The sequence below is a fragment of the Haliotis asinina genome, chromosome 15 (assembly GCF_037392515.1).
Source record: "Haliotis asinina isolate JCU_RB_2024 chromosome 15, JCU_Hal_asi_v2, whole genome shotgun sequence".
NCBI lineage: Eukaryota > Metazoa > Mollusca > Gastropoda > Lepetellida > Haliotidae > Haliotis > Haliotis asinina.
Genome location: NC_090294.1, coordinates 13,339,778 through 13,355,777, shown reverse-complemented (window position 1 = coordinate 13,355,777; position 16,000 = coordinate 13,339,778). Strand labels below are relative to the sequence as shown.

Sequence of the window (16,000 nt, the reverse complement as noted above, 5' to 3'; positions counted from 1 at the left end):
GGTCGGTTTTTTATTTGACATAGTCAAATGCACGTGTTTCTGAAGTACGGTATATAATTAAAATCTGGTGTCCAAATAGTTTTGACTTGACCATTGCAAAGAGTTACAAAAGAAATACTTTGATATATATCTTACAGATCCTATAATATGACTAGCACTCAATGGATGTTGTCATCAGCGGTAATGTTGGTCATTCATAGAACGACAACGTTTCAAACTGTAATTAACCTGATAGTTAATGTTTTGTTTTCTTGATGATCGGAATCAATCTCTGAAAGGTGCGAAAAGCAACTGATGTTCTGATCTGAACACTGACGGGCTGGAGCATGTTATTGGGGTCTGGAACCGAGGATACCAACACATTTTGGGTACACCGAATCCTGATCCCACAGCAGTTTATGATGTCACAGTGAGATACGTGTCTCAATCTTGTTTTTAGTACCAGTTGAAGAGTTGTTAAAATGGCAGCCTAGAGCCTTGAAGTGGAATGATGCATGTCTTTAAATGAGGAGTTGGCACTTTCATTGCTTTCAACACAGCCATATTCATGGTGCCTGCAGAGGCATCTCACTTTCTAACCGTAAGTTCAATTTCAGTTCGCCATATAGCTGCAATAATGTTGAGTGTGGCGTAAAACTAAACTCGCACAAATTCTCAATGTCTGTGCTCCGATTTTTGCTGAACTTTACAAGATGGTTCACTTTAAAACATTATACTATTGTTGACTTATTTATGTGAAAGGTATTGTTCGTATCAGCTTAAACAATCTTCACATCTGATTTGACAGTGTCAACAGATTTATCAGGTGCTCAAAAGTGTAGCTCAGCAGACAAGCTATCAACCAGATGACAACGATGAACTGTTCTGTGAACTACCGACCAAGAATCTGGACTCGAGAAAGTATTTAATTATTCGTAACTTTCCCACTGACCCATTCTGATGGCCATGCTAAATGCGTGTAACAACCCACGGATCAATGTCAATACTGTGTGTGAACTCAAAGGTCACCCCCAAAACTTGACGGCACTTAGTGTCGAAGAGAGACCCCTATCATGCATGTCGTAAGATAGTGACAAATGACGATCACGATGTTTTTCTTAATGTTGATGAAATGACAAGTGATGAGGTGACCTTAAGCTTCTTCTTAAAGTGTTCTCTCATTCTGACAAGTTATCTTGTCTATTGATACTGATATCAGTTGTATTGTACTTGTCATATTATACATGCATACTTCTTATGCGCATCCTTCAGGTTGTCAGATTTATTTCAGTGATCCTCTGTGACTGAAGAAGGTTTGACGAAAAAACACGTTCATGCTTAATAATGGCCATAAAAATCTCACCTTGCACTTTAAAATGCAATTAATAATAATATGCTATACAGTAGAATGAACATACTGCTTTGTTGCATTTAAAGGGATAAGTGAGCGACTTCTAATGTCACGGTTTTGAAGAGCAAAGCTCAAATCCCGTGAATATTTGTTTTTAGGGAATATATAAATTTGAAGAGGCATCGACATGAAAAGCCGTGTTAATAAATTCATACTTGGTCTGCTTTTGTGAATATTTTTATTTGTTTTAGTTATTATTCTCTCAAAATATCATAGACATAAAAATGTGTATCTGAATTTTATTCAAAATCTTCAAAAGTAGATTTTGCTTGTTACATACATATATCAATCATGGTGAGTAAGTGATGTTTTGCTCTTGAAAGGAATGACAAGTTCTTCACTAGTCACGTGACCGGCATGAGTTGATGTACCCTCATTGCTTGCTTATGTTCAATGAGCCCGAGAAGCGAGGGGAACATATACAAACATCGAATATACATCAATCCATTTGCCAGAGGGACCAGTGAACAAAGTATTGTCATACTGAGCACCTCAATGTTAATTTTGTTCTGTTTAAAGCATGTGTATTGGATCGTGCACTTCAGCCAATCTGTGTCAATCAAACGATTCGAATCTTGCACCTTGCTGTTTTTCCAGCAGGTATTGTCAAAAGTCGTCGAGGTGTAATTCCCCGTCTTAATGTTCACATGGACTACATTTGTATGTTTTGTTAAAATTTATTTATTGGAATGCGAGGAAAACCTTTTCGTAGCCATGACCAGCCTTTGCTGACGACACAAGGAAAAGAGTTATCTCCCTTCCATCGATTTGCATACTTGAAACCTAGTTAATTTCATATTCGAAATAAAGAAGTACTATCTCATTGACAGCGGGGTACATTGAAATGTACCTCGCTTGCAAGCAGGGTATATTGGAAATCATAGAAGAGCGCTCAGTCAGTCATAAAACGATATTTATTTGTGAGGTGAGATAATTGTGTTTGCACCAGTTTATGTTATGTCCGTATAGTCTTGAAGAGCCATGACAGTCGAAGCTTGTCTACCGAGGCTTGGTGGTCGTTTCGCACCACTTACTAAGGTCCACACGTGGAAGAGCATAACACGACTGGTAGGGGTTCCTAAAAACACAGTAGTTGAATAGCAAATATTAACAATAAGATATAATAATTCTGGGAATTATATTTCTCTTGTCACGGCAAAGGTGCGACATTGTTGGTACTATTGTCTGGCTATTAAAGTGTCTCCGCTCTCGCTGTGTTACTTAGAGCAATGTTAATGCTGTTGATCCCTGGATTTTCTGGTGCAGACTCGATTAGTTGCAGACCGCCACCATGCAGCAGGAATATTACACAGTGCTGCGTTAAAGAACAAAGCAGCCAGCCAACCAACTCTCTCACTTATTGATGGTTTCTCATCCACGGTGTAACTCACAAGCGTACCCGTGTCACTGTAATCAGCAGGGTTGAAACACCCAGTTAAACCGTCTTGGTCAGGGCAACCGGTGGTTGATAGCATGAGCACAATAACACTACACCGGGGTAATATGACGCGTAGTTGTTTCAGGTTACATTTGTAACCAACCAATCACGAATATGTTCTAGCCACAATTCCGGGTAAGTATGTAGTGCTCATGAGAGGCGGGCAAATGGTTCGGTGGTCAATATGCCTCAGTTTGTGAATCCCATGTCATGGAATCCATAGCGTGATATGATGCTCAGTATATCAATCACACGTTTTGACGGGCCCATCAGTTCCCATCAGTTCGTCATATTGCTGGAATGTTGCTGAGTGTAGCGTTAAAGAGAACAGATACCCTTAATCTACGACCTCAGACGGATTCCAGTAACGTACCCGGGACACTTTCCTCAATAAGACACGTGTGTCATGAGCGTAGAACGATGTTCATGCTGTTGACCTCTGGATTGTTTGGTCCACACACGAGTATTTACAGACCACCGCTATCAAGCGACTCAGTCGTAGAACAGGCCATGTATTTCACAGTAAGGTGAATGCAAGAGAATGCAATAAGTGGGAGCAAACATACCTGAATCTACGTGCTTTCCTGAAGGCATTTGCTTGTATGAAAAAGGTGTCTGTGTTGTCACAGATGATCTTGGACAGACTGGCCTTCCTGATCTCAGCCAACTGGGCTGTGGGTGATACAGAAGAAGTGACTTAGTAGTCATCAATAGAGCTCTACTCCTCCAACATCAAACAAATAAATACTAGTGTATCGCAATTATCAAGATGTTCGACTAAATAAATTTCAAATTAAAAATACAGCAAAATGCCAGGCTAAAATATATTTTGTTTGAAATTTAGGATCGACGCACAACATCTAGAACTGACAGAATTATTTCGTAAGCGTTCCTTCATGATATTGGATGACAAAGTAGACACATTTTGCGCATAACAATCCCTTTCAAATACTGTTATTCCCTTGTCAAACAATCTATCGTAATCTGGTTATTTTTTCTGATGGTATTGTTATGTGGTTAACAGATAACACTTATATTAATCCCTTTCAAGTAATAGTAATGGTCAGTTTATATGGCGCTCATATCCAAACACACGCCCGCTCACGGTTCTACGTCACATCACTATCCCCAGTCACAGTACACTCCTATGGAGATCCTTTGGGATCACACCACCATGCTGCATGTAAGACGCAGTGAACTAAACACTCACAAGTATGTTAATCCTTCACCAAGCGTATAATTTATGCCACGCTGAACATGCTTAACAGTGGTATAAGGTTTTATATGGAAGCGTCGCTATGATAGTGCTGCTATAACAAAGAGTTACTGGTATTGCTCAGATTGGAGTCCAGTATTGTCGCATCCGTTTCCACAGCAAATCCATATCATTCTTTACAACTTACCTCTTGAGAAACCTGTCACTGGTCTGTTTAGTTCGTACCAGAAGCGATCTCCTTTCTTGATGAGCCCAAACTGTCTCCCGATTAAACACGCAAAGGTTGGTCCGACAATGCCACCTGGCACAGGTCTTTCCGATACAGCGCCGGGGAACACATCAACATCATCGGGGCTTCTACAACAGAACTTACATCTTTAAAGCTGTGTGTATTTTGTCCAGTGTGTCACACCTCACGCTTATTGTAAATTTTCATTTCGTCGTGAAACATACGTACTTTACCTAGCACACGATCCCTGGTCTTTGGTGTGTCAAGCCAACACTTATACCACTGGGCTAGCCAACTGTCTCAAAAGACAATGAACAGTGGATGACAGTGATATTCTCTAAAAGGTCACAAACTTAAAGAATATGTATCACCTTCACAACAACAAAATAATTCTCGCCAGCTGAACCAAGAGAAAAGGCAAACGTCATTTGGAACAAATTTGCTAGAGATAGTTGAGATAGATGGGTATACCCACAAGCCTGCATATGCTTTCGCCAGTTGGCTCACGGCATCCGCGGTGTGATCAACGAAGCCTCCATATCCTGTTGTGAAGAAATAGGCCCTAGGGAGACCACAGAACTCTCTCCAGGCGTTGTAAGACTGAGTGCCATGATCCCTACCACGTTGGATGTTGAACGCTGCCAGGTCAAAACTGTTTGTTGCGCTCTTGAACAACTCATTAGTCAAGGTAGGGGTGATGAAACGGTCAAACCTACCAGCAGAATCCACGAGCTGACCTCGTATGAATTCATGAACAGCATTTCCTCTGGAGTCTCTGATGATCTTGGTCTTGCCAAACAGGTCACTGGTTCTGTGGATGACGTTTACGGAGTAGTTAGGAAGACGTCGACTGAAGAATGTGCGGACAAGGGTATGGCCAAACCGAAAGGCTGCGGCTCCAAATACATTCCGAATACTGGGGTCGATAGTCGGATCATAGACATTGGCAAAGCCAGACTCGGTTGAATCAATGTTATTTATCCCTCTTGTCTGGGGATCAAGTATGAGTTGCAACCAATCGCTGTAGGTTATTTTCTGAGCCATTGCACCAACGATCTTTCTACTTTCTTGAAAGAGTTTCTCATCGTTCCAATGTGGGTTGTATTTTTTAAGAGTCCTCGCAATTCGGTTGTGCTCCCTCATCATCAGAGTATGCATGCTGGTAAGACCCATCTGTTCGTTTCTACGAGTATCACCTGTAGAAGAGAATCGATCAGGTTACTGTCGCCGAAAACCATAGACTTTAAAATGGCCAGTTTGAGCCCGTGGATGTCAATACTATTGATGTATAATTACTACGTTAACCCACATTGAAGCGAACTCTTGGCGTAATTGATAGAGTTTCTTCTCGAGAGCTAAAGGTTATTGGTTCAATCGCCACTACGACATATCAAAAAAAAAAAGATTATACTAATATTTGTATAGCGCCATTGTCCAGCTCACCTGCTCAAAGACGCTTTGTTTTTCCCTCGATCATTGGATGTAAATCTTATACGTCACGTCATATTATCAATATCATCTCCCTGGAGATCATGCTATTCTTCTAGCAACTCGCTGAGGTAACGTGGCTTTCACATCCTCACGGGGTTCCCATTCACAACCGGGTGGACTGGGACACATAGTCACAGTACTTTGCCCAAGTGTACTGCACCTTGCTGTACCCGTAACTAGGTGTTTGCATGTATTCATAGGGTCACCGTCTGGTCACATACCAATGGATTCGTGGATTCTTGTAAGAGCACAGGGTTGTGTAATATACACTAGGGGTAGTGTCAACACTGAAAGAGTCCGCACAAGGCTTTTACACCCGGTCACTGCGGGATCGATCCCGGTATCTCAAGTTCTCTGGATCACTAGCCTGTTGTCTTAGACAGCTCGCCCACCAGGTCATTTGGGTGAGCTGATTCTTGTTACTCTGCCAAGCACTGATCTGGTTTGGCATCTTCGATGGCTGGCGCTATCAAACCGGCATTACTCCATACTTTTATAAGTAGCCTTTACCCAATCGCGCATCTCGGCTAACTGATTACCAAACCGTACAGAAATCTCAACAAATAACACTGACCTGCATCGAAACAAGGCGCATTGCAAACTCCCTGAGCTGTTTCCTCTTCGTCAGTTGGGAGAAGGTTATAGTCGGTGAAGTTTAGGAGACCTGAAGGTATTGCATAAAATAATCAACACCAAAAAACAAGCAGTTTCGATTATCCTCGATACCTGATACTTCCTGACCTAAAAGGCAAATTAGCGACGAATGTTAAATGAATAGTTCTGACACCCGGTGTTCGTGAATTCGGTTGGTCTGTCTTGCCAGATCCATATTACACGTCAATCAGTCAATTTGCATTATGTTCCGCATATGCATAGGGTACACCACAAAATATCTTCAAATTGCACTGCGAGTGATTTAATCAGGACCTCATTTGGCAAAGCACTTAGGTGATCCAAAGTTACTCAGGTAACCTTATTGCAGTGTTAAAGAATGGGAGTTAAGGTTAACCGTAGTAAAGGTTGATTCGTGACAGGAACCCCTGTTGTAGTTGCGTGATAACGATGTACAAACTGGTAACACATAACATATGGCAGTGACGTTTGACGATTGTAAGGGTTATTTGGTGTGAAATGGGGAATTTAAATTGCCGTTTCCTCTGTTGTAATATCGCCACGACTTGCCAAGCATTCATAAGTTGATGAGACATACTCCATTTGTGGCAAGGAGGAACAGTACGTACCACCTTGACGCCACATCGTTTCGGCCGACGTCGTCGGTGGCCTTTTACGTTGACGCTCACCTGTTACCTGGCGTTCCCTGAACGGTTTCGGTTGTCCATTTTGGTAAAATTGGCAAATTGTGAAATCGGTGTCTATTCTATAGGCGGCTAATCGTGGACCTTCCATACATTCAACTAGACACACCACGCCGTCTTCTGTAGACACTCCTCGGTAGTCCATCAGTAAATGAACTCGAATCTCAACACTATGACGATTAGAATCAGTTAAGACTGACCGAAGTGATGATCCACAGAGAACACCGACCTTGTTTGAAAATGTCTGGCATTGAAAGTTTCTCGTCAGCATTTATCTTTGCACTAATATTTGATATTAACGTTCATATTTCATGATCTACCCTACTTTTTAAGTGATTTCGACCAGAGCCTAATCTGTTTTGCGGTGAAAACGTACTGTTCTTTGAACAAGGTGAAAGTATGATTGTGACTTCTCATAATTTTATCTTTCCATTTCCATCTCAGAATTCTCAGTCTCAGAATTCAGAAGCCTCAGAATTTCATTCAGCTTAGGGTAAAAGATAAACTTAGGGTATAAACGATCACAGCTTCAAGTTTCTCTTTTTTCAAGTGGTATGCACATTACATGAAACACCGAGAACAAGTAGGGTTGGTCTAAGTTAACGCTCATCACATACCGCACGTGCAAATGTTTTATTGTTCCAACTACTGCACTTTCGCCCCGGTAACACAAACCAATAATACAGATTCGAATGTTTAAAGTGAAATTGAACGTTACGTTTTCACTGCAAACAGACCATAGTAGCAATGTATTTCCAAGTATCAAGCATGGTTGGCATATGCACATTACCGTCCACCCACAACCTATGGCTGTCAGACTCCTCCTGACTCGATCCGTACACGTTCGACGAATCTAAGAAGGCCGTTATGGCGTTCACCTGCTCAACTGGCCCTGAAAACATCAACTTTATTTATAAATCATACAAATAAACAAATTAGATAAATAAACTCTTGTTACGTTGCATACGTGTTACTTTCAAAGTGGCATTGAAAATACGTACTGACATCACGTGTACGCCAATACAGACAATAATGTTGTTAACACTTCGTCTTATAGGGGCGGTAAGGTAGCCTAGTGGTTGAAGTGTTCGCTCGTCACGCCAAACACCCGGATTCCTACATGGACCCTAGCTGGATTTACACCATCCCTTCAGGTGTTAGCGATCTTGGAGAAACTCAGTCGAACATTAAAAGAACAAATATCGTACTATTGAAACGGTGATTCTTCTTTTCCAGTCCAGGCCATGGCCACAATCACATCTAACAGGTGAAGATGAAGATATATAGTACCTTTGGTTTAAGTGACGGACCGTTTTATGTTTAAGCATCTGACTGAACTATTCTTTCTTGCACCCATCCATATCACCTGAGACTTATCTTAGTTGATTTAAGCTATAATATATGATCAAACACATTCAGAGCTTCAAAAGATTTCTGTGAACGAACTAAAATTAACTCTGTATCTCCGGGATATTGCGTCATCAAACACTAATTATTATCAACTGCAATTCCATTAATAACACTGTTCTTTCTGATAAGACCAGCCATGATCTCCACACAGAGGATGAAAATATACGGAGAAAGAGGATCGCATTGTCGTAAACCCGTTCAACAGCAAATCAAAGAAACATTGAACCATTAATAGTCAAACAAGGGTCAGGAAATAAAAAATTAAATATTTCAATTAAGGAAACAAAAAACACACTTACGAAGTAGCGTAGCGATGATGTCATTTGTTCATTTATGGTCTCAGCAGTGGCGGATTACGTACTTCCATATTGGGAAACACATTTCAGTATTGCAACGTGATTCTTCCTGAACTGCCACATATATGTTTAGAATAGCTCACAACCAACTGTAAAGGTGTTTTAATCTTGTTTCTCTTTTAACATTAATTGATAACAAAATTGTAACCATAAGTAAACTATAGGTGTTAAAGCTGCAATCTCTCATTATGAACAATGATATCACTCGCTGATTTTCACGTCAAAGTTTCTAAGTCATGTGTAAAAGTGTTTTAATGAGTGTCTGTTTGTCATTTCATGCATTTACCGTCAAGTTGGCACTGTAGATTAGGCGCTTGTATCGATCTCGTGAAGCTCAAACACGTGCGACCAACAAAAAACGGATCATTGGGTGGAACTGAGATGGGAAAGCAAGGATTTCTGAAACCGTACACAGTAAAGTAGTTAGGATTATTTTGAAACTGTTTTAGAAATATTTATTTCTCAAAATGTATTAGTAACTGGATTCTTTCTTAGACATAGATAGTCTTTAATGCTTATGTGACGGAACACTGAAAGGTGGGAAGCTCTCAAGCGTGCAGCACCTAGTTGTCAGCAGAGTTAGCGATCTAACCTACTCAGCCACCGAGTCTTTCACGTATCCCGGATGTACTAACACCTAAATGGACTAGGAATTCTTTTTTATTGAAAAAATTTAACCCAGTTAGATATGTTACATTTAATCGTTATTCTAAATATCTACTCGTGGTGATACTTACCCTCCGGGTAGTGCGCGCGCAGCGAATGCGGCGGCTCCTTCGAGACAACAGTCAGCAAGTAGTGGCCTTCTGTTCGGACCTGAATAAAGATAAGTGATTATAACGGATTCAAAGATTCAACTGATGTTCATACATTGCAACTGTAGTTCGATATAAACATTTCGGCTTAAATGTACCGGCTAGCGACCTGTTATCACCAACACCTGGCTATAGTGCTTGCAAAGACTCTCGTAGCCTATCGCTTTAGTGATGTGTCAACGTGTGAAATGCTATGAAAGTACAAAAAAAAATAAAAAAATCTTATCTTGTCTTATCTTATAGGATATTTATATAGCGCACATATACATGCAACTATTGCTTGCTCAAGGCGCTTGTATTTGTTTTCCCTCTGTCAATGGATGTCCCTCTCAGCGTCACATCGTATTATCAATCTCAACTCTCTAGGGAGTTTATTGTGGCTCTCCATCCTAACGAGGTACCCAATCTGGTCATATACCAACGGATTCGTGGGTTCTTTTAATTGCACATGGTTATGTACTGCACACTAGGGGTTGTGACAACCCCCAAACTGCACACAGAATTGACAGCCGGTGGGCTAGATCCCGACACCTCAACCTCTCTGGATCACTAGCCTGGCACTATAGCCATTCTCTCGCTCGCATTCCTGTGGGTACAAACCAAACACAAATTCACGGTACGGTATCCCAACATTATACTGGGCAATGGGGTAACATGGTGGCTCAAGCGTTTGTTCGTCACGCCGAGGACCCGAGTTCGATTCCCAGCAGGTGGAGCCCATTGCAGGTATCCCCCGCCATGATGATGCTGAAATAGTGCTAAAAGCGACTTTAAACTACACTTACTCGATATCATTATATTTGAATGTTCTTAAGTTTCCTATCTCAGAGAACGCAACTAAAATGTTCTACATTTAGTTGAACAGTACAATGCATTTGCCTAAATAGAACCTGTGGGGATTCGTTAAAGTGAAAAACTCTTGAAAGGGCGTCAAGCACAACTCAATCCGTCATTCTCTGACCTTAAGGGTGAGTGAGTGAGTTAGTTTGATTTTACTCCGCTTTTAGCAATATTCCAGCGATATCACGGCGGGGGACACCAGAAAATGGGCCTCACACATTGTACCCATGTGGGGAATCGAACCCGAGTCTTCGGCGTGACGAGCGGACGCTTTAACCACTAGGCTACCCACCGCCCCCTCTGACCTTAAGACATTCTAGGACATTATTTGTATTACACTATCTGGTATAATTTTGGTATGAGTGGGTATCATTTTTAAATTGTCATTTCTGGCACACATTTGTATCCCTACCAACGAATATAAGCGGGTTAGTTAAGGTGCTGACGTATTATCTGGATACTCACGGGTTTGCACTGGTGAGTGGGTGATGTCGTGGTCGGTGAAGTGCCCCCACTGCATGACCATGTGGGTGAAGTCTCGGTACTTGGGGATGTCATCGGGGTCCTCGGTGACGTGGACAAGCAAACTGATGAGGCGCGCGCTTGGAAGATCTGCACCAGTCACACTCTTTGTACGGGGAAGACTTATGCCTGAATTACGAAAGGAATTTGGTCAGTGTAGTTCTAGCACCACTCTCACAATATTACCTCTCTTCTCCGACCCATGGACATCCGGGTTACAATTGGTCTTCAGTAACCCATGCTTGTCGTAAGTGAGGTAGGGCGAGAAAAGTATATATTCCATAATTCTGTCCTGTCCGCATATGACGTTTTGCCTGCGTATGACAACAGGAGGCTTTATCGCGATTTCTCTTTGTGATATAGTAACAAAATGCACATGCTTTCAAATTCTGAGTCATTTTGGTAATTAATCCTTTAACTTATACAAACAATAATGCAACAATAACTCCAGAAAACGAGAGAGATTTCGTTGAAATAAATGATTGTTTTTAAAAAGTCTGTAAAAAGGATAGCAACCATACTTGTTACGTCACTAATTAGACCTGGGGTAATTCCTGGCTAACATTGCTATATTGTCACTTCCTTTGTTAAATGCCATCATTGGTATTCTCATCATTCATGTACCTGGATTAACAATCCCTGGCTTCCATTTGTCCACCCACTCTACCAGTGTTATGCTAATTAACTACTGGTTCCCCTTGTTATCAAAACACTGTTCTTTCAAACGTGCGGATATGCCTTTCTGCTTCTCAGTTTCTTTAATCACCTGATGAATGAATACAAATATGCTCCGTAACACAGTGTTCCACAAACATAAGTTGACTGACTTGGCTGACACACCGCAACACAGTTGCGTTGATCTATTTTCATTACATTGATCATTGGATTGTCTGGTCCAGACTCGATTATTTGTAGACCACCGCCACATAGCTGGAATAGTGCTGAGTGCATGTTAAACAACCAACCATCTAAAACCAATTCCCCACGTGGTTTAACGTTGCCAAAATCATGTTAAATTCTATCCTTTATTATCGGTGATGGAATTTTATACACTCTGTGGCTCTCATCTGTTGTTTTCATGTGTGTATATTTCAAGCGAGACGAGAAAGCGATAGCACGAGACGAGAAAGTAATAACACGAGACGAGAAAGTAATAACTCGAGACGAGAAAGCGATAGCAAGAGACGAGAAAGCGATATCATTGCATGATAGAGCGAGAAAACGATATTACCCACAATTCAGCCCACAGTACCTTTAAGAAGATCCTCAACTTAAAACCGGCTGGTAATATTCCGACCTACCATCTCCGTAAGCAGGTGGTAAGAAACGTCTCATCTGAGTAGGCGCCGATCCCCATCTTGGGTAGGCCAAATTGTTACAGACGCTGTTTGGGGTTCTGTAAGGGTACCAGATGCTGCACTGTTCTTGCACCGAGTTACAGAAGTACTCAGTCAAATTTGTCATTTCACTCCTGGCTAGAACCCTGTAAGAATAAAATAACCAATCTGACTCATAGCTATTGATGGCTGTTGGGTAGCCTAGTAGCCAAAGCCTTCACTCGTCATACTGATGACCCCCTTCGATTCCCCACATGGGTATAGTGAGTGAAGCTTATTTCTGGTGTCCCCTCCTCGCAACCTCCACCCCCTCCCAACCCCCGCTCGCACACTCACTCAAACCAAGTGTCTCAGTACGTGGTAGTCTGTAGTGTCGGCTGTAAGCACTTGGAACCCGTTCCCCATGTTACAGATGGTGAGTTTGATCCTGACACCTGACATCCTGATTCAGGATGTTCCGGTAGTACAGATGTAACCAGTATCTCTGTATCTCTGTAACATGTCGAGATTTGACTGTAGTAGTCAGTATATGTAAAAAGTCGACATATGATTGTAGTAGACAACATCTGTAGCACGTCGAGAGGCAACTGCAGAAGTCTCCATCTTTAACACGTCGAGATTTGACTGTAGTCGTCAGTATCTGTACCACATGGAGATGCTGCTGTAATAGGCAGTATTTTTAACGTGTCGAGATTTGACTGTAACAGTCTCCGTTTGTAACGCGTCGAGATTTGACTGTAACAGTCTCCGTTTGTAACGCGTCGAGATTTGACTGTAACAGTCTCCGTTTGTAACACGTCGAGATGTAAGTGAGTTGGCATTTACGGCGCCTATAGCAATATTCCAGCAATATGACGGCGGATGACGCCAGAAATGGGCTTTTAAACCCCTGTGGAGAAATGAACCTGGGGCTTTGATGAGACGGGACAACAAAAGATTATTAGGCTACCCACAGCTACGAAGAGTAACTGTAGTAGCCAGCATCTGTAACACGTCCTGGTGTAACATTTAGACAGCCGTCATATAGCTGGGATATTGCTGAGTGTGGCGTAAACCTACACTCACTCACTCACTCACTTACTGTAATATTTAGCATGTGTGATATGTTCATATGATATGCTTCATCTGATGTACAAAGACCAAGTATGGATTCACCTGCCGGCTCTGGTAGCCTGGAAGGCCTGTCCCGCCTGTATCACAGAATTCCGACCCCCGACAAAGGCGGCGAACTGACGATTTGTTAGATCGGCTCCACCTGGGACAAATACAATTACATAAATTCAACACTTGTTACGACCTGGAACCTTGTAACAAAACACAAACTCTATAAAAGACTCATAGAAGGTACACTGGACTCTGTTGAACTACACAGTTTTCGGACTCCATTCTGAAACTATGTCTGGAAACTGGTGTCTCCTGAATGATTCCCCAAAGCGGCGTAAAAGTAAATTCACTCGCTCAGTCACTCGTAAAACTTATGAACATGTTGCGGGGTGGCGTGTGGCATTTAAGGTTGTGGAGATATTGCATTCTTACAATGTCTCAAATGAATCTATTTTAGTTCAGGTACGAATCGCTTTGTTTGTTAATTATTAGCTAACGCCCTATATATAAAAGCAGAGGATTATATATGACATGTAATATTTTACATTTCACACGAATAAATATTTTTAACTAAAGTAAATTGAGGATATGCCATTCGCATTTGGCCCGTAATTGTGTCTTAAGTAGTTTTTAACCAGGATATACGTGACATGTGTCATCTTAACTTACCGCCAGATGGCTGTGACGTCACGAGTAAAAAGACAGAAGTCAGGACCCATATGACCGATATCCACGTGGAAGACACCATCTTTTATGAACGTAAGGGGGCCAATATTAAATATTAAAATACAGGAAGAGAGTTTCTAATAAAGAGGTTGAAAACAAATAAATTGTAGCATCACACGATGTTGCTTTTTGAAATATATCTGATATCTTGAGAATTATTTTTTTTTTTAAAACAGGAATGTTCATAAACGCTAAAACATTAAAATACATTAAAAGGTGTACGATTTATCCCTTTAAGAGGATTTCGTGGAAGAACTATCTTATGTTATTTATCGTCCAAGATACAAGATATATCTGCACATGTCAGATAAGTTTATGCATAATTTGATAGCATACGATCTGAGAAAGATATGACCAGTTTTCATATATAAGTCTTTCTGCAGAGGTTAAGTAATTTATCCTGGGACTCTAAAGTCTTAAAGCTTGACCATGTCTTACCTTGCACAGCTATCTACGGACTGACTTGAACCGAAGACAGCTCGTGCTTGAAATCCTCAATAAATGTTCACGCACGGTGACAGTGTGTGACATCTTGATTACAAATCCAAGTATGCACACGGCAGTCATAAATCCGTAAATAGGCGTTCTGCCGACTTGCAGATTTTATTGTAACTGATGTCATCTGGGCGGTTGAATTTTCCCAAACAGTATTGTTACTCATCGAGCACAACATGCACATATATTTTTCTCCGTTTTTAAGCCACAGTCAGGTATACTCCAGGTACGTAGACGTCGCTTAGACGTCGTTGAGGGAGATACCAATACCGACATGGTGAAATGAGTAAGTGAGTGAGTGAGTGAGTGAGTGAGTGAGTTTAACTTTACGCCGCACTCAGCAATATTCCAGCTATATGGTGGCGGTCTGTAAACAATCGTGTCTGGACCAGACAATCCAGTGATCAACAACATAAGCATCGATCTGCGCAATTGAGAACCGATGACATGTGTCAACCAAGTCAGCGAGCCTGACCACCCGAGTCGCCTCTTACGACAAGTATAGCCGCCTTTTATGGCAAGCATGGGTTACTGAAGGCCTATTTTACCCGTGGCCTTCAAGGGTCTGGTGAAATGAAAGAAATGCACGGGTAGATAGATAGACTGTTAAATACATTTTGAATCCCAGAAAATATGTACTTTGCACCTTGCGCCTTGAAAATTATATAAATATTATTATATATAAATAATTATATATATCCATGGGAATATGAAGTAACCACGCTTGTAAGAGGCGACTAAAGGGATCGTGTTGTCAGATTCACTGACTCGGTTGACACATGCCATTTCATCCCAATTGTGTAGATCAATGCTCATGCTGTTGGTCACCGGGATGTCCAGTCCAGGTTGGATTATTTACAGATCATATACAGACGCATTACAACTGAGTGCGAAGCGAAACAAGAAACAAAATCGTGCCTGTGACATGAAAGAGTAGGTCGCCTCTTACGACATACCTGGGTTGCTGAAGACCATCTCAGATCTTCACCTGTTCATCAGTTCGGAAACACCATCACTCGCGAAACTAGCCATCACTAGCCAACCCTCGGACTGATAACATCTGCCAGTCTCTTTTTTACTGACAATAAGTACTATTCAATGGAATCACGCGCTGCCCCATGTTTTGAACAGGAAAATACCCTAGCTAGAAATGGAAGTTCATGACAGTGTCACAGATATTTCATGGGAATTCTTGTTCTGCAATGGGCGATAAAACTCCTCGTTATTCGTGATGTCCAGCACTGACCTTCATGAACATCGGACGACTCACAAGGGGGTGGTTATCAAAATGTGGTACGAATCCCGTTTATTCAGG

General features: G+C 41.5%; 1 protein-coding gene across 1 annotated transcript; it reads right to left on the bottom strand.

The window, feature by feature from the left end:
- Window positions 1–2,285: 2,285 nt before the first annotated feature.
- On the bottom strand, window positions 2,286–14,748 carry LOC137265303 (thyroid peroxidase-like). Its single transcript, XM_067800663.1, has 13 exons — window positions 14,629–14,748; window positions 14,134–14,212; window positions 13,516–13,615; window positions 12,325–12,506; window positions 10,967–11,152; window positions 9,584–9,662; window positions 9,133–9,245; window positions 7,871–7,972; window positions 6,339–6,428; window positions 4,749–5,469; window positions 4,232–4,401; window positions 3,395–3,500; window positions 2,286–2,468 (listed from the first exon to the last, which is right to left on the bottom strand). The coding sequence occupies exons 2-13, from the start codon at window positions 14,210–14,212 to the stop codon at window positions 2,390–2,392; spliced, it is 2,007 nt and encodes a 668-aa protein (XP_067656764.1). The 5' UTR covers window positions 14,629–14,748; the 3' UTR covers window positions 2,286–2,389.
- Window positions 14,749–16,000: the final 1,252 nt, after the last annotated feature.

Coding starts and splice junctions, on each gene's coding strand:
- LOC137265303 (XM_067800663.1), bottom strand. CDS start 14,212: ATGGTGTCTTCCACGTGGATATCGGTCATATGGGTCCTGACTTCTGTC. Junction 7,973..9,132: donor TCTACAGTGCCAACTTGACG/GTAAATGCATGA, acceptor TGATGTTTTCAG/GGCCAGTTGAGCAGGTGAAC. Junction 4,402..4,748: donor GCGAAAGCATATGCAGGCTT/GTGGGTATACCC, acceptor GTTCTGTTGTAG/AAGCCCCGATGATGTTGATG.